Raw genomic sequence first — 27,986 nt, 5'->3', positions numbered from 1 at the left:
TGCCTCTTGGTTTTAAGAGCTTTGGCTTTTTCTGCTTGCTTTTTCTTTTTCTTTCTATATATTTTTTTTTTCGCCCCTTTTTTTTTTTCTGCAAGCTTTGTTCTTTGCTGCTTTTTCTTGCTTCAAGAATCATTTTTATAATTTTTCAGATTATCAAATAACATGTCTCCTAGTCATCATTCTTTCAAGAGCCAACATATTTAACATTCTTAAACAACAACTTCAAAAGACATATGCACTGTTCAAGCATACATTCAGAAAACAAGAAGCATTGTCACCACATCAATATAATTAAGCTAAGTTCAAGGATAAATTCGAAACTCATGTACTTCTTGTTCTTTTGAATTAAAACATTTTTCATTTAAGAGAGGTGATGGATTCATAGGACATTTATAACTTTAGGACATAGTTACTAACTACTAATGATCATGTAATGAAGACACAAACACAGATAAGCACATAACATAGAAAACGAAAAACAGAAGAAATAAGAACAAGGAATGAATCCACCTTAGTGATGGTGGCGTTTCCTTCTTGAGGAACCAATGATGTCTTTGAGCTCTTCTATATCTCTTCCTTGTCTTTGTTGCTCCTCCTTCATTGCTTTTAGATCTTCTCTGATTTCATGAAGGATGATGGAGTGCTCTTGATGTTCCACCCTTAGTTGCTTCCAATAATTGTGTGGAAGAAAATGTATCCCCTGAGGTATCTCAGGGATCTCTTGATTTGCAATCAAATGTTCTACCACTGAGCTATAGACCCTTGATGGAAGCTTTTGTCTTCCCTTTCCTCTTTCTAGAGGTTTCTCTGGCCTTAGGTGCCATCAATGGTTATGGAAAAAACAAAAAAGCTATGCTTTTACCACACCAAACTTAGAATGTTGCTCGCCCTCGAGCAAAAGAAGAAAGAATAGAAGAATAAAAAGAAGATATGGAGGAGATGGAGGGAGATGTGTATTCGGCCATATGGGTGGGATTGGGTGGGAAAGAGATGTTGGATTTTGAAGGAAAGTGGGTGTTTGGATGTGAGTGGTAAAGGGTTAATTAGGGAAGAGTGTTTATTGGGAATAGAGGATGATTGAGAAGAGAGAAGAGAGTGAGTGGAGGTGGGTGGGGATCCTGTGGGCTCCACAGATCCTGAGGTGATCCTGTGAGGTCCACAGATCTTGAGGTGTCAAGGCATTTACATCCCTGCACCAATTAGGCATGTAAAATGCCCTTGCACACAACTCTGGGCGTTCAGCGCCAGGTTGGTGCCCATTTTGGGCGTTCAACGCCCATTTGCTGCCATTTCTGGCGTTGAACGCCAGAACCATGCTTGTTCTGGGCGTTCAGCGCCAGGATGCTTCCATTCTGGGCGTTCAGCGCCAGAACTATGCTCTGTTCTGGCGTTTGAACGCCAGACAGATGCTCCTTCAGGGTGTGATTTTTCTTCTGCTGTTTTTGATTCCGTTTTTGATTTTTTTTTGTTTATTTTGTGACTCCACATGATCATGAACCTAAGAAAACATGAAAAATAATAATAATAAGAATTAGATAAACATTGGGTTGCCTCCCAACAAGCGCTTCTTTAATGTCAATAGCTTGACAGTGGGCTCTCATGGAGCCTCACAGATGTGCAGAGCTTTGTTGAGACTCTCCAACACCAAACTTAGAGTTTGGATATGGGAGTTCAACACCAAACTTAGAGTTTGGTTGTGGCCTCCCAACACCAAACTTAGAGTTTGACTGTGGGGGCTCTGGTTGACTCTGCTTTGAGAGAAGCTTTTCAAGCTTCCTCTCCATGGTTGCAGAGGGAGATCCTTGAGTTTTGAATACAAGGGAGTTCTCATTCCATTGAAGGACTATTTCACCTCTGTCAACATCAATCACAGCTCTTGCTGTGGCCAGGAAAGGTCTTCCTAGGATGATGGATTCATCCTCTTCCTTTCCAGTATCCAGGACTATGAAATCAGCAGGGATGTAAAGGCCCTCAACCTTTACTAAAACGTCCTCTATTTGTCCATAAGCCTGTTTTCTTGAACTGTCTGCCATCTCTAATGAGATTTTAGCAGCTTGCACCCCATAGATTCCCAGTTTCTCTATTACAGAGAGGGGCATGAGGTTTATCCCTGAACCAAGGTCACACAGAGCCTTAAAGATCATGGTGCCTATGGTACAAGGGATTATGAACTTTCCAGGATCCTGTCTCTTCTGAGGCAATGTCAGTTGATCCAGATCACTTAGTTCATTGATGAACAAGGGAGGTTCAACTTCCCAAGCATCAATGCCAAATAATTTGGCATTCAGCTTCATGATTGCACCAAGAAACTTGGCAGTTTGCTCTTCAGTGACATCCTCATTCTCTTCAGAAGGGGAATACTCATCAGAGCTCATGAAGGGCATAAGGAGGCTCAATGGAATCTCTATGGTCTCTAGATGAGCCTCAGAGTCCTTTGGTTCCTCAGAGGGAAGCTCCTTATTGACCACTGGACGTCCCAGGAGGTCTTCCTCCTTGAGATTCACGTCCTCCACTCCCCTTGTAGGTTCGGCCATGGCACTTATGTCAATGGCCTTGCACACTCCTTTTGGATTCTCTTCTGTATTGCTTGGGAGAGTACTAGGAGGGATTTCAGTGATCCTTTTACTCAGCTGGCCCACTTGTGCTTCCAAATTTCTAATGGAAGACCTTGTTTCATTCATGAAACTTACAGTGGCCTTAGATAGATCAGAGACTAGATTTGCTAAATTAGAAGCATTTTGTTCAGAGTTCTCTGTCTGTTGCTGAGTTGATGATGGAAAAGGCTTGCTATTGCTAAACCTGTTTCTTCCACCATTATTAAAGCCTTGTTGGGGCTTTTGATCCTTCCATGAGAAATTTGGATGATTTCTCCATGTTGAGTTATAGGTGTTTCCATAAGGTTCACCTAAGTAATTTACCTCTGCTATTGCAGGGTTCTCAGGATCATAAGCTTCTTCTTCAGAAGATGCCTTTTGAGTACTGTTGGATGCAGCTTGCATTCCATGCAGACTCTGAGAGATCATATTGACTTGCTGAGTCAATATTTTATTCTGAGCCAATATGGCATTCAGAGTATCAACTTCAAGAACTCCCTTCTTCATAGGCGTCCCATTACTCACAGGATTCCTTTCAGAAGTGTACATGAACTGGTTATTAGCAACCATGTCAATGAGTTCTTGAGCTTTTGCAGGCGTTTTCTTTAGGTGAATGGATCCACCTGCAGAAGTGTCCAGTGACATCTTTGATAGCTCAGATAAACCATCATAGAATATATCCAGGATGGTCCATTCTGAAAGCATGTCAGAAGGACACTTTTTGGTCAACTGTTTGTATCTTTCCCAAGCTTCATAGAGGGATTCACCTTCTTTCTGTCTGAAGGTTTGAACATCAGCTCTAAGCTTGCTCAGCTTTTGAGGAGGAAAGTACTTGGCTAAGAAAGCCGTGACCAGCTTATCCCAAGAGTTCAGGCTGTCTTTGGGTTGAGAATCCAACCATAATCTAGCTCTGTCTCTTACAGCAAAAGGGAAAAGCATGAGCCTGTAGACTTCAGGATCTACTCCATTAGTCTTAACAGTATCACATATCTGCAAGAATTCAGTTAAGAACTGAAAAGGATCTTCAGATGGAAGTCCATGAAACTTGCAGTTCTGCTGCATCAGAGAAACTAAATGAGGTTTCAGCTCAAAGTTGTTTGCTCCAATGGCAGGAATGGAGATGCTTCTTCCATGTAAATTGGAATTAGGTGCAGTGAAGTCACCAAGCATCCTCCTTTCATTATTATTATTTTCGGCTGCCATCTCCTCTGCCTGTTCGAAAATTTCTGAAAGGTTATCTCTGGATTGTTGTATTTTAGCTCCTCTTAATTTTTTCTTCAGAGTCCTTTCATGTTCTGGATCTGCTTCCACAAGAATGTTCTTATCCTTGCTCCTGCTCATATGACAAAGAAGAAGGCACAGAAAAATAATAATAATAATAGAGATCCTTTATACCACAGTATAGGGATCCCTGTGTGAGTAGAAGAAGAGGGGGAGATAAAGGATGTGATGTAAAGGAAGAAATACAACTGTACGGATGGAAGAGATGTGAGATGAGATGTTAGGATATGAATGAATAAATAGAATGAGATGGGAGAGAGAGAATTTTTTCGAAAAATATTTTTGAAAAAGAGTTAGTGATTTTCGAAAATGGTTTTTGAAAAATGTTAGTAGTTTTTCGAAAATTAAGATTTAAAATTTAAAATAATAGTTAATTAAAAAGAAATTTTGAAAAAGGGGGAAGATATTTTCGAAAATGAGAGAGAGAGAGTTAGTTAGGTAGTTTTGAAAAAGTTAAGAAACAAACAAAAAGTTAGTTAGTTAGTTGAAACAAATTTTGAAAACCAATTTTGAAAAGATAAGAAGTTAGGAAGTTAGAAAAGATATTTTGAAAAGATATTTTTGAAAAAGATAAGATAAGAAGATATTTTTGAAAAGATGTGATAGGAATTAGTTTTTGAAAAAGATTTGATTTTTAAAATCTCAATTAATGACTTGATTCATAAGAAATCACAAGATATGATTCTAGAACTTAAAGTTTGAATCTTTCTTAACAAGCAAGTAACAAACTTCAAATTTTTGAATCAAAACATTAATTGATTATGTTATTTTCGAAAATTTGATATAAAAGTAAGAAAAAGATTTTTGAAAAAGATTTTTGAAATTTTCGAAAATAACTAAGAATTTTGAAAAAGATTTTATTTTTGAAAAAGATTTTGAAAAAGATAAGATTTTCAAATTGAAAATTTGATTTGACTCATAAGAAACAACTTTGATTTTTAAAAATTTTTGAAAAAGTCAACTCAATTTTCGAATTTGATGGGAGAAAAAGGGAAAGATATTTTTTTGATTTTTTTGAAATTTTTATGAAAAACATGAAAATTATGCAATGCATGAAATTTTTAGATCAAAACAATGAATGCATGCATGAATGATATGAATGTCAAGATGAACACCAAGAACACTATGAATGTCAAGATGAACATCAAGAACATAATTTTGAAAAATTTTTAATGCAAAGAAAACATGCAAGACACCAAACTTAGAATTCTTTAATGCTTACGCACTAAGAATTCAAGAATGCATATGATAAACATGAAAAGACACAAAACAAAAATTCATCAAGATCAAACAAGAAGACTTACCAAGAACAACTTGAAGATCATGAAGAACACTATGAATGCATGATATTTTCGAAAAAAATGCAAGATGCATATGCAAGTGACACTAAACTTATAATGTGACTCAATACTCAAACAAAAAACAGAAAAATATTTTTGATTTTTTTATGATTTTCTAAATTTTTTTGTATTTTTCGAAAATTAATATGAAAAAGAAAAATAAAGATTCCAAAATTTTTAATATGAATTCCAGGAATCTTGCATTCTTAGTCTAAAGCTTCAGTCCAGGAATTAGACATGGCTCACTAGCCAGCCAAGCTTTCAAAGAAAGCTCCAGTCCAAAACACTAGACATGGCCAATGGCCAGCCAAGCTTCAGCAGGTGATCATGGATCAGCAGCAGGTGGATGAGCAACAACTAAATTGCTCTTGATAACAAATTGCAAGCCTCAGTCCAAATGAATTTAGACATGGCTTTACAGCCAGCCAGGCTTCAACATGCTTCATGAAACACTAGAATTCATTCTTAAAAATTCTGAAGCCATAGAATAATTTATTTTTGAAAACATTTTTATATTATTAATTTTTTTTTCGACAACAAAGGAGAAATTTTTGAAAGATTTTTGAAAAATATTTTTTTGAAAAGAAAATAAAAAGAAAATTACCTAATCTGAGCAACAAGATGAACCGTCAGTTGTCCAAACTCAAACAATCCCCGGCAACGGCGCCAAAAACTTGGTGCTGTTGCCGGATCAAAAGGGAATCTGGCACTGATGTTACCGGACCAAAAGCTTGCCGAAAACTCAAACAATCCCCGGCAACGGCGCCAAAAACTTGGTGCACGAAATTGTGATGTCCAGGCTCGAACAATCCCTGGTAATGGCTCCAAAGCTTGGTGCTTTGATCTTAATTCATAATTGTCACAACTTCGATACAACTAACCAGCAAGTGCACTGGGTCGTCCAAGTAATACCTTACGTGAGTAAGGGTCGAATCCCACGGAGATTGTTGGTATGAAGCAAGCTATGGTCACCTTGTAAATCTCAGTCAGGCAGATATAAAGTGATAATGGTGTTTTCGAATTTAATATAATAGAATAGGGATAGAGATACTTATGTAAATCATTGATAGGAACTTCAGATAAGCGAATGGAGATGCTTTTCGTTCCTATGAACCTCTGCTTTCCTGTTATCTTCATCCAAGCAGTCTTACTCCTTTCCATGGCTGGCTTTATGCAAGGGCATCACCGTTGTCAGTGGCTACATCCCCTCCTCTCAGTGAATAATATACTCACGCACCCTGTCACGGCACGGCTATTCATCTGTCGGTTCTCGATCATGCTGGAATAGGATTCACCCTCCTTTTGCGTCTGTCACTAACGCCCAACAATCGCGAGTTTGAAGCTCGTCACAGTCATTCAATCATTGAATCCTACTCAGAATACCACAGACAAGGTTTAGACCTTCCGGATTCTCTTGAATGCCGCCATCATTCTAGCTTACACCACGAAGATTCTGGTTAGGAGATCTAAGAGATATTCATTCTAGCTTAATTCATGTAGAACAGAAGTGTTTGTCAGGCACGCGTTCATAAGGGAGAAGGATGATGAGCGTCACACATATTCATCACCTTCATCACGTTCTTGGGTGCGAATGGATATCTTAGAAGCGAAATAAGAAGAATTGAATAGAAAACAGTAGTACTTTGCATTAATCTTTGAGGAACAGCAGAGCTCCACACCTTAATCTATGGAGTGTAGAAACTCTACCATTGAAAATACATAAGTGAAGGTCCAGGCATGGCCGAGATGGCCAGCCCCCTAAAACGTGATCAAAGGATCATAAGGTAATCCAAAGATCCAAAGATGATCAAAAGATGGTCAAAAAGACTAGTAAAAGGTCCTATTTATAATAAACTAGTCACTAGGGTTTACATGAGTAAGTAATTGATGCATAAATCCACTTCCTGGGCCCACTTGGTGTGTGTTTGGGCTGAGCTTGAGTGTTGCACGTGCAGAGGCCATTTGTGGAGTTGAACGCCAGTTTCTGTGCCAGTTTGGGCGTTCAACTCTGGTTTTGGATCCTTTTCTGGCGCTGGACGCCAGATTTGGGCAGAAGGCTGGCGTTGAACGCCAGTTTACATCGTCAATTCTTGGCTAAAGTATGGACTATTATATATTGCTGGAAAGCCCTGGATGTCTACTTTCCAACGCAATTGGAAGCGCGCCATTTCGAGTTCTGTAGCTCCAGAAAATCTACTTTGAGTGCAGGGAGGTCAGAATCCAACAGCATCAGCAGTCCTTCTTCAACCTCTGAATCTGATTTCTGCTCAAGTCCCTCAATTTCAGCCAGAAAATACCTGAAATCACAGAAAAACACACAAACTCATAGTAAAGTCCAGAAATGTGAATTTAACATAAAAACTAATGAAAACATCCCTAAAAGTAACTAGATCCTACTAAAAACATACTAAAAACAATGTCAAAAAGCGTATAAATTATCCGCTCATCATATACCTTGTTAGAAAAGTGGGCCCCATAGGAGAAGACCTCCTTCCAGGAAGTTTCCTTCTCCCCAGCTGTTATGCAGCTGGCAAGGAGGGTGCGTGGCCGGGTCACCAGATAGGCGGGTACGGTGACTCGCCCAACCGGGTCGGTAGGTCTTCAGGCTAGGTCGGTCTACACGCCTAGATGGGCTGGGCCATAACAGTGCCCCCAACGCGCCAGCAATGATCGTGAGTGTTTTTGGTGGCGTGTTATGTTCTCTCTTGTGCGTTGTTGCTTGGTCCGCCGCTCGTGGAGGGGACGCGCTTCCTGTGCGAGTGAGTCTGCTCCTTGTCGTTGGGATAACCTTTGTCGCCTCGTTCCTCGCGCTAGGCATTTAATGCTCATAATGGGTTGTTTCAAACCCTGCGAGTAAAGACTGTTTTGTCCTTGCCTTTCGCGCTTCTTGAGTTAGTTTTCTACCCCCCCAGTTTTGTGTTCCATTTTCTCTTGAGTGCCTGGTTCTTTTCTACCTTCATCTTCTCCCCTCTCGAATTTCCTACTGCGATTTTTGTTTCCTTGTGCATTTGCCCCTTCTTACTTCCTTTCGAATCCCTTCAATTGTCCTGGTAAGAACTCATCCCTCGCTCTCTGTTTCAGGTTTATCTTCATTGTCTATGCTCCTGTATGCATGCTGCTCTCCTGATTTGACTTGTATGTTGGATGACATTAGTGTTAGGTAGGTACATTAGGGGGGTTACCATTCCAGGGTATTAGTTTTTAGGCTTTTACTTAGGATTTGCTTTGGCCATGCTTGGTTGCGGTTATTGAATAGGCTAAATGTAGTTTCTGGACCTTTTTCAAACTCCCGACCTCGTAGACTAACTGAGTGGTGCCCCCACTGTAGGTATGGCCCCCCGTCATGTTACACGAGGTTCCGCCTCAAGCGCAGCTTACGACCGCTATGCCTGGGTGACTTCTGACGTGAAGGATTTCCCAAACCAAATGGGTGAGGAGGAGCTGACCGAATTCCGCCAAGCCGAGTACTTGTGCGGCGGGACCGACGAGGAATCTAATTACGATGTTTTCGTCCCCGCTCCTCAGGAACAGATATACAAACTCAACCCCCACTCCCCCCGAGTTGTCGATTGGATCTGGTTCTACAAGGCAATGTTTACCCAATTGGGGGTTCGCCTTCCTTTTTCTCCTTTCCAAATGGCGCTCCTTAACCGGTGTTCCGTAGCGCCGTCGCAGTTGCATCCGAACAATTGGGCTTCCATCCGCTGTTTCGAGATGGTGTGTGAATATTTAGAGCTGCCGGTGTCCGTCAACGTTTTTCTTTATCTCTTTAACCTTATGAATCCTTCCAAAGAAGGGAAAGCAAGGAAAGGGTTCATGTCCTTCCGATCTGCCAGGGTCGGAGGATTTTTGGCTTGTTTGAGGACTCTTACCACGGGTTCAAGGACAAGTATTTCAAGGTGCGCCCAGTTAAAGGTCACCATCCCTTCTGGCTGTCGTTGGAGGGGCAGCGCCTCATCCCGACATATTGGAGTTTCGGGGCGGGGTCCAATACCTTTATCAAGGTAACATACAAAGGAATGTCCTCTGTGGACAAAAAGATTGCCGACGTGTTGTTGGCTGTTTTTGGGAAAAACCATGTGAACCCTCATCTCTTTATGGGTGATCGGGAGGTCGCTAGAAATTATATTTGTGAGTAGCTTTAACTTGCATTCCTTGCGCTATTGTTGCTTTGATTTATTATGCCGATTTCACGACTAACCTGTTTCACTATTTTGCTGCAGTGAGAATATCTGCCGAAGTGACCGGTCTTGAACATTTATTCAATACCTTCCTTGCTGATGACAGTAACGAGGAGCAGTCCAACGAGAACTAGGAAGCTCCACCTGAGAATAACGAGAATCAGGCGGTGCCTCCCCCCAATGCCGTCGAGGTGCCGGCCCGGAATGCTGACAGGGCGCGTGTCTCTCCCGTCCGAGACGAGGCGGTCGGCACTGGTGGGGACTCGACCTCTAGTCCACAACTCGAGGAGGATGATGTGAAGGTCATAAGCAACCCGAAGAGGAGGAAGTCGTCCTCCAGCCCTGAAGGAGTCCTCACTGTGATGGAGAGAAACTTCGATGCCGGGAACTTTATAGATTCCCAGTTGCTTCCTAGAACGGAGGAATATTTCTATGGATCCGACCTCCCTGGGCAGGTGAGGTGGATGTAGCGTTCTCTCTTTCGAGGCGCCACCATCGCAAGGAAGGCCGAGTTTGAGCTGTCGGGAATGCAGTCGGTGCAGAGGAAACTCGAGGCTTCTGTTCAAGCTAATAATAAATTCAAGGTTGAAGTGGAAACACTTCGGGAGCAACTGTCCAGTGCCGATAAGAAACTCAAAGCTACCGAGATTGAAGGTTTCAGATGCGGCTGTTTCCTGGTTAACTGAGCGGGAGCTGACTTTGGAGAGCCAGCTTAATGCAGCTCAGGGTCGGGTGGCTGCTTTGGAAAAGGAACGCGACGAGGTGACCTCATTGGCCAAGACTGCTCAAACCGAAGCTGAAGAATTTAAGAAGAAGTACAAAGAGACCGTAAAACAGGGAAAGAGCGCCATTTTGATGACTGAAGAGGCCCTTAAAGCCCAAGTGAAGCTCGTGGCTCCTGACTTCGACACGTCGGCAATCGGGGTCTTTAAGACCATCAAGGACGGCAAGATTGTCGATATGCCGAAGAAGTGATCTCCGTACTCTTGTATGTTTTGTAATTTTTTTTGTTCTTGTGGACCTTGTCGTGCGGTTTGATGAACTTTATTGTTGTGCATGTTGGATCTTGTAATTTTGAACTGCTTTAGTAGTCGCCTGGTCGGCTTATGATTACTGTTTTTCCCCGTTCACTCGGTAGTGCATTTTCGTTCTATTTTATTACCGTTTTGTTGGTATTGGCTTGTCGCTTGCATTTGTTTACCGTTGCGTTGGTAATTTGATGAAACCAAGTCGTGGCTTCATTATTGCTACAGCCGTTTGTTACGGTGCTAACTTAGTTAGTTTCCGGGGTGATCAGTCCTTGGATACCGTGTCATTGCCTCGTTTAGCAGGTATCATAAGAAGTTTGTTGTCGTGGGATGTATAAAAGGGAAAAAGTAAATTTAACCACAAGTGAACATTAATCGGCAGTTGAACAAGTCTATTGCAATGATAAGTATTTAACAAAAGTAAATTATTTGATGATGAAACGAAACCCGGGTCTTACTGAGCTGGTGGTCGCCTACTCGGCGTGTTTGGACTAAGAATAAAACCTTTTTAAGTTACCCGCGTTCCACGTTCTCGGGACTTCCTTGCCGTCGAGTCTTTCCAATTTATAGGCACCCTTTCCAATCACCTCTTTGACCCTGTAAGGGCCTTCCCAGTTAGCCGTCAGTTTACCTTCCCCCTGACAAACATTAGTGGATATTCCTGGATCAGTACAAGCACAAGCCACCATGACAAGGAGCTCACCACATGTCCAACTAAAGGACTTTAACTAAAAGTGCTAGGTGGGAGACAACTCACTGTGGTATGATCATTCCTTTTCATTCTTAGCTTTATTTTGTTTTATTTTTATTAGTAGTATTTTTCTTACTTATTTAATTTTTGCTAAATTTTTACTGTTTTTCAGATCATGCAGCTATCTTAGAAAAGGAGCCGAACAAAAAAAAAAAAAAACAAACACATGACGCGCTAGCGTCGCTGACGCATACGCATCATATGTGTGTTCGTGAAAAAATAAAATTGAACAGAGAGTTGCGCGGGACTAGCGCAGGAATGATGCCTTGCGCACAAACATGCTCACGCGTACGCGTCTATGACGCGTCTGCATCGTTTGCAATTTTGGCACTCCACGCATACGCGTCAAGCACGCGCACGCGTGGATGAGTAAAATCGGCGTAAAAGGTGTTTTGGCCAGAGAGTTATGCTGGTGTGGGGCTGGAACTATGCTGGGCGCACAAGCCCCACCACGCGTACGCGTCCCTGACGCGTTCGCGTCGTTTTTCCATCCTGGCCGTCCACGCGTACGCGTCCCTGACGCGTACGCGTCACTTGAAATTCATGCGATCCACGCGTACGCGTGCCTTACGCGTACGCGTCGCATGCAACGCCCAATTAAATCACCTCAGCGCCTGATTTCAAATCATTCACCCCCAATCCTAATTTTCTCTTGTTCTTTTATACTTTTATTCTTCCTTCATCTTACTATTTGTTTTTATTTTCAGTTCTTCTTTGCTTGAGGACAAGCAAACATTTAAGTTTGGTGTTGACGCTTCACTTAAGGGTTTTCTGTCTATTCCGATGGCACCAAAAGGGAGGCGAATCATCTTCATTGAGGAGCATGACCTGAAGAGTAAAACGACCGCTCAGATAACTAAGGAGGTTGAGTTCCTTTCATTTTTATTCCCTCCCGCTTTTATTATATATGTTCCGGTTTTCTGCTATTTTGCTTTGTTTGCTGCATGATCCTTTATTAGTAGATTCATAGGTTCTAGTTTAATTTTTCTATTAAGTACTTTAATTCTGAAAGATGTCTCATGTATTGCCCACTAAGCTTGAAATCAAAAAGAAAGAAGAACAGATGTAGGGCATGAGAATTTGAGTTTAATTTTTAGAGTAGTCTCATTTACTTAGATGTGGTGATATTTTCTGTGATTCTGAATGAATGTTTGAACAGTGCATATTTTTGATAGTGAAGTTTATGAATGTTAAAATTGTTGGCTCTTGAAAGAATGATGAAAAAGAGAAATGTTATTGATAATCTGAAAAATCATAAAATTGATTCTTGAAGCAAGAAAAAGCAGTGAAAAACACAAAGCTTGCGAAAAAAATTAATAATAATAAAATAAAGAAAAAGAAAGGAAAAAAAAAGAAAAAGCAAGCAGAAAAAGCCAATAACCCTTTAAACTAAATGGCAAGGGTAAAAAGGATCCAAGGCTTTGAGCATTAATGGATAGGAGGGCCCAAAGGAATAAAATCCTGACCTAAGCGGCTAAATCAAGATGTCCTTAACCATGTGCTTGTGGTGTGAAGGTGTCAAGTGAAAAGCTTGAGACTGAGCGGTTAAAGTCGTGGTCCAAAGCAAAAAGAGTGTGCTTAAGAGCTCTGGGCACCTCTAACTAGGGACTCTAGCAAAGCTGAGTAACAATTTGAAAAGGTTCACCCAGTTAGGTGTCTGTGTCATTTATGTATCCGGTGGTAATACTGGAAAACAAAATGCTAAGGGTCACAGCCAAGACTCATATAGTAGCTGTGTTCAAGAATCAACATACTGAACTAGGAGAGTCAATAACACTATCTGAATTCTGAGTTCCTATGGATGCCAATCATTCTGAACTTCAAAGGATAATGTGAGATGTCAAAACGATTCAGGATTGTAGTTGTAAACTCCACTATAAGAAGAGACATAAGCTTAATCGAACTCTCACTCTCATTCAAATTCACACCCTAAGCCTATATTAGCTTTGGTTGCTTGAGGACAAGCAACAATTTAAGTTTGGTGTTGTGATGCGTGAGCATCTTTCCTATTTTTTCCTAGTGAATTTGCATGTAATTTGTTGAGTTTAATTAAGAATTAACTATATTTTAGCCACTATGGATGTTATTTTGAGTTTTGTGCAATACTGTTTATTTTAGGTAGCATTCGGCTGGATTTGATGGAGTTTCTGCAGCACAAGAATCAAAGGAGATGGCAGCAAGGAGCGACGTGCACGCGTGCTTGACGCGTGCGTGTGAATTTGGAGCTTTACATGGCGACGCGTGTGCGTGACTGGCGCGTACGCGTGATTTGAAGATTTGCTCAGCAACGCGTGCGCGTGACCAACGCGTCCGCGTGACTTGCAGAAAAGACCATCGACGCGTACGCGTGACATGCGCCACGTGCAGGAAACGCAGAAAAACACTGGAGGCGATTTCTAGGCTGTTTTAACTCAGTTTTCCAGCCCAGAAAACACAAATTAGAAGCTGCAGAATGGACAAAACAAGTGGTCCCCACCCATCAATTGAAGACTTGATTATTTAGTTAATTTTGATTTAAATTCAAATTTGAATTCTAGGAAAAGATATTATTTTAATTTTATCAATTAGATTTTAAATTTATTAGGATTGGTTATAAAAGGGAGAAGAAACCTCTCTTTTGAAGGAGGTCCGGGGGGAGGATCCCATCCTATTCCAAATTTATATTCCGTATTCCATAACATTCTACCATGAGCAACTAATCCTCCATTGTTAAGGTTAGGAGCTCTGTCTATTGTATGGATTGATATTACCATTTTTCTATTTTAATTCATGTTTTGATTTATATTTCAATAATTGTTTTCGTTCTTTATTTTATGAATTTGGGTGGAACGGAAGTATGACCCATATTCTGATTGAGTTTTTATATAACTTGGAAAAGCTCTTTACTTGAACAATAGCTTGAAAACATATTATCTTGAATTTCTAATTGTTTGTATTTAACGGGATACGTGACATATAATTCCTTTATTTTTGGATAATTAGGATTCTTGTGGCATATAAACTAGAATTTGATCATCACCCTCTAATTGGAATTAATTGACCAAGGAATTGGCAGTTGATGAATTTTAGAGGAGACTAGGAAGGACTAAGGAATTAGGGTCTAGTCAAAAATAGTTTGCCATGAATTAAATCTTACATGATTAAAATTAGTTAATAAGAAAAGTCAATCCAGAAAATAGATAACTCTGAAGCCTTAACTGCTTTCTCAATATTTTATTCCCAACTTATTTATCTGCCTATCTTTAATATTCTAAATTTACTGTTAATGCTTTTGAACTCTCAATTACTCTTTTCTATTTGTCTAACTAAGCCTATCAAACACTATTGTTGCTTAATCCATCAATTATCGTGGGATCGACCCTTACTCACGTAAGGTATTACTTGGTACGACCCGGTGCACTTGCCGGATTGTCTGTGGTTATAAATTCCGCACCAAGTTTTTGGTGCCGTTGTCGGGGATTGACTGTGATTGACAACTACTCGTTGTTTGATTGCTTAGATAAGATAATTTTTCTTTTAATTAAAAAAAAATATTATTTATTATTAATTTTTATTTTTTATTTCTTTTGTTTCCTTTATATTTTTTTTTCTCTTCTTGTTCGTTTCCCATCCCCGTATCCCTGTTTTCTTTTTTTTCTTACTTCCTTTTAAATTTTTCTTATTTAAATCTCGCCGCTCTTTCTTTTATTTTTATTTTTCTTTTTATTTATTTTTTTATTTTCGTTTTATTTTGTTTTTCTTTTCATTATTTTTCACTTTCTATATTTTTTAGTTTTATTTTATTTTTGTCTTAAAAAAATTTAAATAAATAAATAGTAGTAATATTTTTCTTAATTTCTGAAATTAACTTTGGTGTTTCCTAATTAGTTTTATTTTTATTTTTCTTATTTTAATTTTTAGAATTCTGTTCTTTCTTCTTTGTTCTCCTGTTTGTCACATGGTGCGTTTAATTCTGTTTGGTGTTTTGTGCTAAGGAAAAATAATGGAGAGAGATCATATAGGTTACTACTCACACCCAAGTAGTAATTCATATGATTGTGGGTGAAGGAACTACCAGAATTTTGGTTGGCAAAGTCAAAACCAAAAAAACTTCAATGCTCCATGTTTCAACTATCAAGAAGCACCATCTCCATATTCATATCAAGAACCATCACCTCTCTATCCATATCAAGAACCATCATCTTTCTACCCATGTCAAGAGCCACTATCTCCCTATCCATACCAAGAACCATCATCTTTTTACTCTTATCAAGAACCATCACTTCCTTCTTATTCATATCAAGAGCCACCATCTCCTTATTCATTTCAAATACCATCAGGCTTTAAGCTTCTCATGAAAGAATTCCTACATGATATAAAGACGAGTGTCAAAAATGTAGAGAAACATGTGCAGTCAATGATCAAGAACCAGGAAGAGGAACAAGCAAATTCCTTTCCAAGAGATACAATGCAAGAGCCTATGAAAGAAAGTGAGGAAATTAATCAAAGGAGTTCATACTCCAGTGAACTAAAGAACTTTCCATCCTCACACATGGAAGAAGAGGAAGATGCAAAAACAAAGGAGGAAGATGCACCCACAAAGGAGGAAGATGCACAACCTCCCATGCCCTTGGTAAGCAATGAAGAAGAGGTTGAAATTGATGAAGCTTGCAAAGAAGTGGAAGAATTCAAAGAAGAACACAAGGGAGTGGAGCTTGCAAGACCTCTCTCAAAGCTATCACCATCCAATACAACATTCAAGTGGGTGAAATTCCTATCCTTAACCTTTACGTTTCCACTTGAATATGGGCTACTGGAGACGGATGGTCAACTTAGAGCTCTTTGTGGCATTAAAAGTAAGAAGAAGATGGTTAGTGGTAAGAGTTGTCAAGCAAGGTTCAATATGGTTGCATGCTCCAAATTGAAGTGCAAGGATTGGTGTAGAGCTCAATTGAATGGGTCTAGAAGGTTGTTTGGATGTCTCTGTGGGAATTCAGATCGCTTGCCACCCGGTGAGAACAATGGTGATCCACAAGGAGACGGGTATAAAAGCAAGGTTTGGGACCCTTGAATTCATTCTCACAATCAACACTCTTGGGGCCTTTTCACTTGCTTCAACTTGCTCGAAGGCGTTATGCGCCTAGTTTGGAATCCCGGTAGCCATTGGATTTACAAACATTGGTGGAGATTCTTGGATCAGTACAAGCACAAGCCACCATGACAAGGAGCTCACCACATGTCCAACTTAAGGACTTTAACTAAAAGTGCTAGGTGGGAGACAACCCACCGTGGTATGATCATTCCTTTTCATTCTTAGCTTTATTTTGTTTTATTTTTATTAGTAGTATTTTTCTTATTTATTTGATTTTTACTATGTTTTTACTGTTTTTCAGATCATGCAGCTATCTTAGAACAGGAGCCGGACAAAAAAAAAATGAACACATGACGCGCTAGCGTCACTGACGCATACGCGTCATATGTGTGTTCGTGAAAAAATAAAATTGAAAAGAGAATTGCGCGGGACTAGCGCAGGAATGATGCCTTGCGCACAAACATGCTCACGCGTACGTGTCTATGACGCGTCCGCGTTGTTTGCAATTTTGGCACTCCACGTGTACGCGTCAAGTACGCGCACGCGTGGATGAGTAAAATCGGCGTAAAAGGTGTTTTGACCAGAGAGTTATGCTGGTGTGGGGCTGGAACTATGCTGGGTGCACAAGCCCCACCACGCGTACGCGTCCCTGACGCGTTCGCGTCGTTTTCCCATCCTGGCCGTCCACGCGTACGCGTCCCTGACGCGTACGCGTCACTTGAAATTCATGCGATCCACGCGTACGCGTGCCTTACGCGTACGCGTCGCATGCAACGCCCAATTAAATCACCTCAGCGCCTGATTTCAAATCATTCACTCCCAATCCTAATTCTCTCTTGTTCTTTTATACTTTTATTCTTCCTTCATCTTACTATTTGTTTTTATTTTCAGTTCTTCTTTGCTTGAGGACAAGCAAACATTTAAGTTTGGTGTTGACGCTTCGCTTAAGGGTTTTCTGTCTATTCCGATGGCACCAAAAGGGAGGCGAATCATCTTCATTGAGGAGCACGACCTGAAGAGTAAAATGACCGCTCAGATAACTAAGGTGGTTGAGTTTCTTTCATTTTTATTCCCTCCTTCTTTTATTATATATGTTCCGGTTTTCTTCTATTTTGCTTTGTTTGCTGCATGATCCTTTATTAGTAGATTCATAGGTTCTAGTTTAATTTTTCTGTTAAGTGCTTTAATTCTGAAAGATGTCTCATGTATTGCCCACTAAGCTTGAAATCAAAAAGAAAGAAGCACAGATGTAGTGCATGAGAATTTGAGTTTAATTTTTACAATAGTCTCATTTACTTAGATGTGGTGGTATTTTCTGTGATTTTGAATGAATGCTTGAACAGTGCATATTTTTGATAGTGAAGTTTCTGAATGTTAAAATTGTTAGCTCTTGAAAGAATGATGAAAAAGAGAAATGTTATTGATAATCTGAAAAATCATAAAATTGATTCTTAAAGCAAGAAAAAGCAGTGAAAAACATAAAGCTTGCAAAAAAAAAAAATTAATAATAATAAAATAAAGAAAAAGAAAGGAAAAAAAAAGAAAAAGCAAGCAGAAAAAGCCAATAACCCTTTAAACTAAAAGGCAAGGGTAAAAAGGATCCAAGGCTTTGAGCATTAATGGATAGGAGGGCCCAAAGGAATAAAATCCTGGCCTAAGCGGCTAAATCAAGATGTCCCTAACCATGTGCTTTTGGCGTGAAGGTGTCAAGTGAAAAGCTTGAGACTGAGCGGTTAAAGTCGTGGTCCAAAGAAAAAAGAGTGTGCTTAAGAGCTCTGGGCACCTCTAACTGGGGACTCTAGCAAAGCTGAGTCACAATCTGAAAAGGTTCACCCAGTTAGGTGTCTGTGTCATTTATGTATCCGGTGGTAATACTAGAAAACAAAATGCTTAGGGTCACAGCCAAGACTCATAAAGTAACTGTGTTCAAGAATCAACATACTGAACTAGGAAAGTCAATAACACTATCTGAATTCTGAGTTCCTATGGATGCCAATCATTCTGAACTTCAAAGGATAAAGTGAGATGCCAAAATGATTCAGGATTGCAGTTGTAAATCCCACTATAAAAAGAGACATAAGCTTAATCGAACTCTCACTCTCATGCAAATTCACACCCTAAGCCTATATTAGCTTTGGTTGCTTGAGGACAAGCAACAATTTAAGTTTGGTGTTGTGATGCGTGAGCATCTTTCCTATTTTTTCCTGGTGAATTTGCATGTAATTTGTTGAGTTTAATTAAGAAATAACTATATTTTAGCCACTATGGATGCTATTTTGAGTTTTGTGCAATACTGTTTATTTTAGGTAGCATTCGGCTGGATTTGATGGAGTTTCTGCAGCACAAGAATCAAAGGAGATGGCAGCGAGGAGCGACGCGCACGCGTGCTTGACGCGTGCACGTGAATTTGGAGCTTTACATGGCGACGCGTGTGCGTGACTGGCGCGTACGCGTGATTTGAAGATTTGCTCAGCAACGCGTGCGCGTGACCGACGCGTCCACATGACTTGCAGAAAAGACCATCGACGCGTACGCGTGACTGACGCGTACGCGTGACATGCGCCACGTGTAGGAAACGCAGAAAAATGCTGGGGGCGATTTCTGGGCTGTTTTAACTCAGTTTCCAGCCCAGAAAACACAGATTAGAAGCTGCAGAATGGACAAAACAAGTGGTCCCCACCCATCAATTGAAGACTTGATTATTTAGTTAATTTTGATTTAAATTCAAATTTGAATTCTAGGAAAAGATATTATTTTAATTTTATCAATTAGATTTTAAATTTATTAGGATTAGTTATAAAAGGGAGAAGAAACCTCTCTTTTGAAGGAGGTCCAGGGGGAGGATCCCATCCTATTCCAAATTTATATTCCGTATTCCATAACATTCTACCATGAGCAACTAATCCTCCATTGTTAAGGTTAGGAGCTCTGTCTATTGTATGGATTGATATTACCATTTTTCTATTTTAATTCATGTTTTGATTTATATTTCAATAATTGTTTTCGTTCTTTATTTTATGAATTTGGGTGGAACGGAAGTATGACCCATATTCTGATTGAGTTCTTGTATAACTTAGAAAAGCTCTTTACTTGAACAATAGCTTGAAAACATATTATCTTGAATTTTTAATTGTTTGTATTTAATGGGATACGTGACATATAATTCCTTTATTTTTGGATAATTAGGATTCTTGTGGCATATAAACTAGAATTTGATCATCACCCTCTAATTGGAATTAATTGACCAAGGAATTGGTAGTTGATGAATTTTAGAGGAGACTAGGAAGGTCTAAGGAATTAGGGTCTAGTCACGAATAGTTTGCCATGAATTAAATCTTACATGATTAAAATTAGTTAATAAGAAAATTCAATCCAGAAAATAGATAACTCTGAAGCCTTAATTGCTTTCTCAATATTTTATTCCCAACTTATTTATCTGCCTATCTTTAATATTCTAAATTTACTGTTAATGCTTTTGAACTCTCAATTACTCTTTTCTGTTTGTCTAACTAAGCCTATCAAACACTATTGTTGCTTAATCCATCAATCCTCGTGGGATCGACCCTTACTCACGTAAGGTATTACTTGGTATGACCCGGTGCACTTGCCGGATAGTCTGTGGTTATAAATTCAGCACCAGGAGGTGAGTTCGTCAGTCCATGCTCCCTTTTTCTTATCAAGCCGCTTCTTGAGGCCTAGCAAGATAACCTTATTCACAGCTTCAACTTGGCCGTTCGTCTGGGGGTGTTCCACATATGAGAACTTTTGCTTTATGCCCAAACCGGCGAGGAACTCTACGAAATTCTTATCCGTGAACTGCATCCCATTATCAGAGATAACGACCTCAGGGATGCCAAATCGAGTTACCACTTGTCTCCACAAAAACTTCCGACAGTTGGATGAGGATATGCTGGCCAGTGGCTCAGCCTCTATCCCCTTGGTATAGTAGTCGATAGCAACTATGAGGTACTTGACTTGCCCCGGACCGACCGGGAAAGGTCCCAGGAAGTCGATTCCCCAATGTGTGAAAGGTCGGGAAGACGTCAATAGGCTTAGCTCGGTTGCCGGCGCCTTGTGGAAATTGGCGTTCTCTTGGCACTTGACTCATTTCCTTACGAATTCTTTGGAGTCCTTTATCATCGATGGCCAGTAATACCTTGCTCTGATAAGCTTTCTTGCTAAAGCTTTGCCCCCGATGTGGTGACCACAGCACCCCTCATGGACCTCTCTGAGCACATAATCCGTTTGGTCGGGATGCAGGCATTTCAACAAGGGTTGGCTGATTCCTTTTTTAAACAACTGGCCCTGTATGATTGCATACTTGGCTGCTTCCCGCCTTATCGTTTTGGCCAGCTTGTCATCGCTGGGGAGCCTTGCCTTCTCCATAAAATCAATGATCGGGTCCATCCAAGAGGATTCTGATTGAGTCAGTTGTAGGACCACAGATGGTTCCTTTACCAAACCTTGAATGAGAGACCGGTTGCTGGCCCCTGGTTTTGTGCTTGCTAGCTTGGACAGGAGGTCTGCCCGTGTGATCCTTTCCCTCGGAACGTGTTAGATCATGACCTCCTCGAATTGATTGCTCAACTCTTTGACTTTCTCCAGATACTTTTGTAACAGTGAATGTCTGGCCTGGTAGGTCCCATTAACCTGAGAGGTAACGACCTGCGAGTCACTACACACCTCTAGCCTTGTGGCTCCGACCTCCCTGGCCAGGATTAAGCTGCCCAGAAGGGCCTCGTACTATGCTTGATTGTTTGACACCGGGAACTCGAACTTGATCGACTGTTCATATATGACTCCGGATGGGCTTTCCAGGATGATGTCGGCACCTCCGAATGTTTGGTTGGAGGCCCGGTCCACGTGGAGCTTCCACCGTATGTTCGTTGCCTCGGTTGGGTCCCCCGTTACTTCTACCAAGAAATTGGCCATGGCCTGCACCTTAATCGCATGCCTGGGTTCATACTGCAAGTCATATTGGGATAGCTCGATAGCCTAAGTCATCATTCTTCCCGCTAAGTCGGGTTTCTGGAGTACTTGGCAGATTCCCTGGTCTGTCCTTACGACCACTTGATAACCCTGAAAGTATTGTCGTAATCTACGGGAAGAGGTCAGGAGCGCAAGTGCCAACTTCTTTAATTTGCTGTATCTCAACTCTGCTCCTTACAGCGCTTTGCTCACAAAGTAAATTGGTTGTTGGATCTTCTCTTCTTCTCGCACTAAAACCGCCGCCATCGCTTCATCCGTTATGGCTAAGTATAGGTATAGTGGTTCTCCGACCTTAGGCTTCCCGAGAACAGGTGGTGTTGTAAGAATCTCTTTGAAATGCTTGAATGCTTTTTCGCACGCCGGGGTCCATTCAAATGCTATCCCTTTTTTTATCATGTTAAAGAATGGCAGCGCCCTGGCAGCCGACGCCCCGAGGAATCGTGATAGTGCGGTGAGCCTCCCTGTCAACCTTTGAACGTCTTTTATGCACCCCGGGCTCTTCATCTGGAGTACTGCTTCACACTTTTTCGGGTTGGTCTCTACCCCTCTCTGGGTTATCATAAACTCCAAGAATTTCCCCGCTTCCATGGTGAAGGCACATTTAAGTGGGTTGAGCCTCATGCCGGGTTGTCGGAGGCAGGTAAATACGTTTTCCAGATCACCTATGAGATCATCAGGTCGGGTGGTCTTTACTAAGATATCGTCTACATATACTTCCACTGTTTTGCCTATAAGGTCGCTGAATATCTTATTCAACAACCTTTGGTAGGTGGCCCCTGCATTCTTTAGCCCGAACAGCATTACCTTGTAGCAATATGTTCCTCCTGGCATTATGAACGCCGTCTTCTTCTCATCTGGCCAGTGCATCGGTATCTGATTGTAACCAGAATAAGCATCCATGAAGCTCAGATACCGATATCCCGCCGCCGCATCGTTGAGCGCATCTATATTGGGGAGGGGGTAGGAGTCTTTGCGACATGCTTTGTTAAGATCGGAGTAATCTTCCTCCATTTCCCATTGTGCTTTCTAACCAGAACTACATTTGACAGCCAAGTCGAGTAGTCGAGTTCCCGGATAAATCCCGCTTCGAGAAGGCTGGCCGTCTGCCTGGCCACCTCCTCTGCCCTTTCTTGTGACATTTTCTTTCTCTTCTGAGCAACTGCCTTGGCCCCCGCTCTGACGGCCAAATGATGCGACATGAGCTGGGGGTCTATCCCCGGCATGTCGGCTGGCGTCCAGGAAAATAGGTCGCCGTTAGCCCTGATAATTTCCATTAAAGGTTCCTTCAGGTCATGTGGGAGATTCCTGTTCACAAAAGTGAACTTTTCCTCTATGTCGCCAACCCTGAACCTTTCTAAGTTCCCTTCCGGTTCGAGTCTGGGTTTGTCATCGACTCTAGCATCCAGGTCAGCGAGGAATACTCCCGATGCTTCTTTGGATTTCTTCCTTAAGGAGAGACTGGCATTGTCGCAAGCGACTGCCGTTTCCAAGTCTCCCTTTATGGATCCGACGGATCTGTCATTATCAACATCTTTGTACTAATCACTGCCCCGAGATCGTTGATAGTCTTTCTCCCTAGGATGACATTGTAGGCCGTGGAGTCTCGTAGAACTACGAACTCTGCCATTACCGACCTCCTTCCCTGTCCTAGTCCTACGGATATCGGTAGGGAGATTATCTCGTCGGGCTTGATAAAGTGGTCGCCCAAGCCCACTACACCGTGCTGGTGAGTCCTTAAGTCGGCATCCCGGAGACCCAAGGCATCGAACACGTTACGGAACATTGTATTCGAGTCAGTCCCGGCGTCTACGAGGATCCACTTGACGAGGCCGGTTCCTACTCTGGCCTTGATGACCATGGGAGGGTTTTCCGCAACCTCGTCGAACCATTGGTCCTCCAGACCGAACGAGATGGGCGAGACCCTTTTGGAGCTTCGCGCTGGAGACGAGGAGATTGCCAAAACTTTGGCGTCCTTCTTGTGTGCCGACCTCGACCTTGGAGCCTCGTCTCTTATTGTTACCATGTTTACTATGGTAAGGCCGTGTTCGTTGTCCTCTGGCTCTTGACGTCACTTCACCTCGCAGGTCTTATCCTCTCCCTCGCGATCACGATCTCGTCTCCTCGGCTCCCTGATGAGGTGGTAGAATTCGGCCAGCTTTCTGTCCCGGATCACTTGTTCTAGCGCGTTCTTGAGGTCGAAACAATCCTGTGTCTTGTGCCCATAGCCCTTATGGTAATCACAATAGAGGCTCTTGTTCCCCCCGGGTCTATCCTTTAGAGGTCGGGGCTTCGACCGAATTCTCTTCTCAGCTATCTGCTGATAAACTTCTACTATGGGGACGATAAGGGGGGTGTAGTTGGTGAATTTCCCAACTTGGGGAAACGGCCTGGATGTCTTGCCCAACCCGCCGTCTCTGGCGTGCTCCTTCAGCCTTTCCCCTCCACCGTGCTGCCGAGGTTGATTGTAGGCGGGCTGCCGCTTGTTGGCTGCCACCACTTGACTGACTTCTTCATTGTTGATATATTCCCTGGCCACGCTTTGGATCTCTTGCATCGTCCATACCGGTTTTGTGGTGAGGTGCTTCCTAAAATCCTCGTTCAGGTGTCCATTCGTCAAACACAGACTAGCCACTGAATCAGTTAGCCCGTCGATCTCCAAACATTCATCGTTGAACTGGTCCAAGTATTTTCTGGTCGGTTCGCCGAGCCTTTGTGTTACCCCGAGTAAGTTGCTCGGGTGTTTCGCCTTCGCGATTCTGGTAGGAAATTGGGCCAAGAAAGCGCGGCTAATGTCCGAAAACCTGGCAACAGAGCCCTACGGGAGGCTGTTAAACCACCGTATTGCAGGTCCCACCAGAGTAACCGGAAACACGTGACACCTTACTTCGTCACCTACTCCCTCCAAGTTCATTCTGGCATCGAAGGCCGTAAGATGCTCCTGGGGGTCTTGGGTTCCGTCGTACCTAATGTCCGTCGGCTTATCAAAGTGCTTTGGTAGCCGGACTTCGAGGATGGAACGATGAAACGGGGTTGCGCCCATTATCACAGGTCGCCGCATTCTCCTTGGCCTTTCTCCGCCGTCTTCCCGGTCCCGCTCTGCGGCGCGTCTCCTTTCAGGCCGAGTGTATATCACGGGCCACGACATCTTCTTGGGCATTCCTGTTCCTCCCAGATGCTTTCAGATTCAGATCGTGGGCAACGTGTTCGCCGGGAGTGACTTCTCTGAGGAGTTCTTCTCCGTGTCACGGGAATAGCTTGGTTCGAGAGTTCGTTGATGATGTTCCTGATCTGCCAGCTGGCGTTCCAGATTCTGCATCCTGTGACGTAGTTTCTGCATTATTCTGGCGCTATTGCTGTCTGTTCCCCCAAAGGGGCGCCTCTGTTGAGATCGTGAAGACGGCTCGGGTCATCGTGGAGGGGACCTCGTGCGCTCCCGGGAGGAAGCCACGGAGGCTTCCCCTCTAGGCTCGGCCCCGCGACCTGGTTCTCTAGGACCCAGTACGACATCCATTTAGGCGGTTCCCCATAGACGGCGCCAATGTACGGTAGCTGGGGTACCGGACGGTTCGGGGAGATCCTTCAGTTGGTAAGGTGGGGTATCGCCTGGTTCCGGATTGCGGGGTTGGAGTTGGAGCAGCCGACGTCCCGAGATCTTGGTGTCGAGAGGGGGGTGCCACCTGCAAAGACACTCCGATGCTCTAGTCAATCAGGTGTGCAGGCGAAAAATAGGTAAGGTGATGTATGTGACGTACCTTGGGGGAGGGGTAGGACCCTCCCCTTATATACCTTGTCAGAAAAGTGGGCCCCATAGGAGAAGGCCTCCTTCCAGGAAGTTTCCTTCTCCCCAGCTGTTATGCAGTTGGCAAGGAGGGTGCGTGGCCGGGTGCCCGGGTCGCTAGATAGGCTGGTACGGTGACTCGCCCAACCGGGTTGGTAGGTCTTCGGGTCGAGTCGGTCTACACGCCTAGCTGGGCTGGGCCATAACAGATATTTTTTAGTGTAAAAAATATTAAAATTAACTGAATATTTCTCCACAAATTAAACGTATTTAGAACTAAGAACAGATCATTGATCACAAATTTTTTGAAAAAAATATGCTGTTAATTTTAATATTTTTGATATAAAAATAATATAATTATAAAATTAAAAAGTAGTGTGCAGATCAAACCTAATTAAAAAAAATATATAAAGACTTAATTACAAATTTGACGAAACTATAAAAACTAAAAGAATAATTAAATTTAATAAAAAATAGTTGTTCTAAAGCACATTTTAAATATATAATAATAGAATTTTTAAAATTTGAATGTATTTAATGTATTAGAAATGTAAAAAAAATTATTTTTAAATAATTTTAATAAGATATTTTTTATGATATTTTTAATTTATATTTTTGGAATACAAGTTAGGATTATTTTTATTATTATTATTTCTCCCCATCTACAACTCTATATTAGAGAATAAATGTGAACCTTTTCATCTTTAAATTAAAGTAGTTGGTAAAATTCAACTACTAATTAGCTTGTATTAAAAATAAACGATGATTATAAATTGAGTGAAGGGCTGGCAATGAGTAGAGTAATGTAGAGTTTAGACTTTATCCTAATCCTACTCGCAAGTTGAAAACTTTTTTAAAATTTTATCCTACTCTATCTGTAGGTTGAGAATCTTTCAACCCTAAACTTGCCTGCATTCTAAAGTTTTAAATCCTACCATACCCGACCTTATCCGCAGAAATAAAAAAAAAATTCAAATAAATATAAAATTTAACCATTTCAAATTTCATACATATTAAAAAATAAAAAATAAAAAACTAAGTTTAAATTAAAATTAAAAACAATAAAATCTTAAAAAATCCAACATAAAATTACAAATAATATGATCATAAACTAGTTTAGTGATTATTTCAAGTTTTTATAAGAAGATTGTGAGTACAAAACTCACTTTTTTCCCTACATACATAACTTTTACATATATATTATAGAATATATTAAGAATGCGAGTAGGATATATTCTAAACCCGTATCCTACCCTATCCGCATGCAAATTTGCACCCTATCTTACCCTACCCGCAGCGGATAGAATTAACAACTCTACCCGAATGGGTTAGTTCGGATTGAGTATCCGCAAGTAAAGTATATATTGCCAGCCCTAAGTAAAACTAACGGAATAAACTTTATGTTAAGGTGTCACGCCATATTTTTTATAGAATGCAATTTAAATACATGTAACATTTTCACCATTTCTTTTTGGTCAGAACTCTTGAACGTTTCTTAAACAGATTTCTTTTAATAAGAAATTGACTTTCATTAGTCATATCATTTTGACATTTTTCATTACAAAAAAAGATGGTAGGCTATTATTTTCTGAAAGACCTTCCGGCCTATTTGGTTTATGCTATGATGCACGGATGTTCATAGGAATATACGATCCCATATAATGATGTGAGATATGCGATATAAGAATTTAAATTGTTCGGTAGGTCGGATACCGGACGGGTTGGGTTGATATCCTGATCAAAGAAGGGGAAGTCGTCTGGTCGCACGTCTTTGGGCTGAGGGTAGGCGAGGTCCCGAGCTCTTCGGATGTAGAGGGAGGTGTCACCTGTAAAGACACACCGACGCTCAAGTCAGTGAAATGTGCATGCGAGTAAAGGTTGGGTGGTATGTGACGTGCCTTGGGGGAAGGGCAGGATCTTCCCCATATATACCATGTCAGAGGTGGGCCCATCAAGGACAGGCCCACCTTCCCTGATGCTCTCTCCTCACAACTGTAGCGTAGCTGTCAGGGACGCGTGTCCGGTTCGGATGGTGCTCGGGTCGGGCTGACCCGCTAGCAGTTTGGGCCAGGCCGTAACAGTGCCCCCGACGCGTCGGTAACGACCGTGAGGATCGTTGATGGCGTGTCATCTCTCCTTTCGTGCGTTGTCGCCAGGTCGGCCGTCCATGGGGGGGACGTGCCTCTTGTGTGCGTGTCTGTTCGTTGTTGGAAGGACCGCTTGTCACCTCGTTCTTCGCGCGGGGTATTTAATGCTCATAATGGGCTAGAAAACCCTGTGTGCAAAGATTATTTTGCCCCCAAGTCTTTCGCGCTTCCTGGGTGGCAGTTTTAAACAGTTTTGCTTTGATTTTTCCCTTTTCACTCTTGCTCCTACTATCTCCCTGCTATCTCCCTCTTTTTCACTCAAAAGTCTCAGAGCATCGTTCTAGCATCCTCGTGCATCTTTCCTTCTTCCTTCTCAGTTTTCGCAACTGATTCAGGTAATCTTTCATCCTTTCTCTTTTCCACATCATTGTTGTATGTTTGTTGCTTGTATTTGCTCCGTATCCTTGCTGTTTTGCTTGATTCTTGTTGGTAGATGGCTCATTAGTGTCTGGTAGATGCGTTAGGGGAGGGGTACCATTCTAGGGTAGGTGTTTAGGTAGCTTGCGTGATAGATGACTTTTAGCCATGCTTGATCTTAACTGTTGAATAGGATGAACATAGTTTCTGGGCTTTTTCTGGACTCCCGACCTCATAAACTAACGGAGTGGTACCCCCACTGTAGGTATGCCTCGTATCGTTTCCCGGGCTTCTCCTTCTGCTGCGAATTACGATCCCTACACCTGGGTGACTAAGGATGTGAAGGACTCGCCGAATCAGATGGACGAGGAGGAGTTCACGGAGTTCTGGCAAGCCGAGTATCTATGTGGGGGAACAGACGAGGAGGCCAATTATGACGTCTTCATTCCTGCCCCCAACGAACGGCTGT

At 41.8% G+C, this 27,986-nt stretch overlaps 2 protein-coding genes and 1 non-coding gene across 3 annotated transcripts; 1 reads left to right on the top strand and 2 right to left on the bottom strand.

The window, feature by feature from the left end:
* The first annotated feature begins 3,293 nt into the window (after positions 1-3,293).
* Positions 3,294-3,401, top strand: LOC148566754 (small nucleolar RNA R71). Its single transcript, XR_015881771.1, has one exon. It is a non-coding gene; the product is annotated as a small nucleolar RNA R71 (small nucleolar RNA).
* Positions 3,402-19,876: 16,475 nt separating this feature from the next.
* LOC148566753 (uncharacterized) lies at positions 19,877-20,632 on the bottom strand. The gene is made up of 2 exons (XM_088484418.1): positions 20,363-20,632; positions 19,877-20,062 (listed from the first exon to the last, which is right to left on the bottom strand). The coding sequence occupies exons 1-2, from the start codon at positions 20,630-20,632 to the stop codon at positions 19,877-19,879; spliced, it is 456 nt and encodes a 151-aa protein (XP_088340544.1).
* A 2,671-nt stretch (positions 20,633-23,303) lies between these two features.
* On the bottom strand, positions 23,304-24,392 carry LOC107636120 (uncharacterized). The gene is made up of 2 exons (XM_016339653.2): positions 24,115-24,392; positions 23,304-24,036 (listed from the first exon to the last, which is right to left on the bottom strand). The coding sequence occupies exons 1-2, from the start codon at positions 24,390-24,392 to the stop codon at positions 23,304-23,306; spliced, it is 1,011 nt and encodes a 336-aa protein (XP_016195139.2).
* Between the last annotated feature and the right edge of the window lie 3,594 nt (positions 24,393-27,986).

This window comes from Arachis ipaensis, chromosome B4 (assembly GCF_059453495.1).
Source record: "Arachis ipaensis isolate K30076 ecotype BB chromosome B4, ASM5945349v1, whole genome shotgun sequence".
In the NCBI taxonomy this organism is placed as follows: Eukaryota; Viridiplantae; Streptophyta; class Magnoliopsida; order Fabales; family Fabaceae; genus Arachis; species Arachis ipaensis.
The sequence above is the reverse complement of the archived record's forward strand: the minus strand, read 5'-3'. Positions and strand labels throughout refer to the sequence as shown.

Coding starts and splice junctions, on each gene's coding strand:
- LOC107636120 (XM_016339653.2), bottom strand. CDS start 24,392: ATGCCCAAGAAGATGTCGTGGCCCGTGATATACACTCGGCCTGAAAGG. Junction 24,037..24,114: donor GGAGTAGGTGACGAAGTAAG/GTGTCACGTGTT, acceptor CTCTGTTGCCAG/GTTTTCGGACATTAGCCGCG.
- LOC148566753 (XM_088484418.1), bottom strand. CDS start 20,632: ATGGAGAAGGCAAGGCTCCCCAGCGATGACAAGCTGGCCAAAACGATA. Junction 20,063..20,362: donor TAAAGGACTCCAAAGAATTC/GTAAGGAAATGA, acceptor AATGGGATGCAG/TTCACGGATAAGAATTTCGT.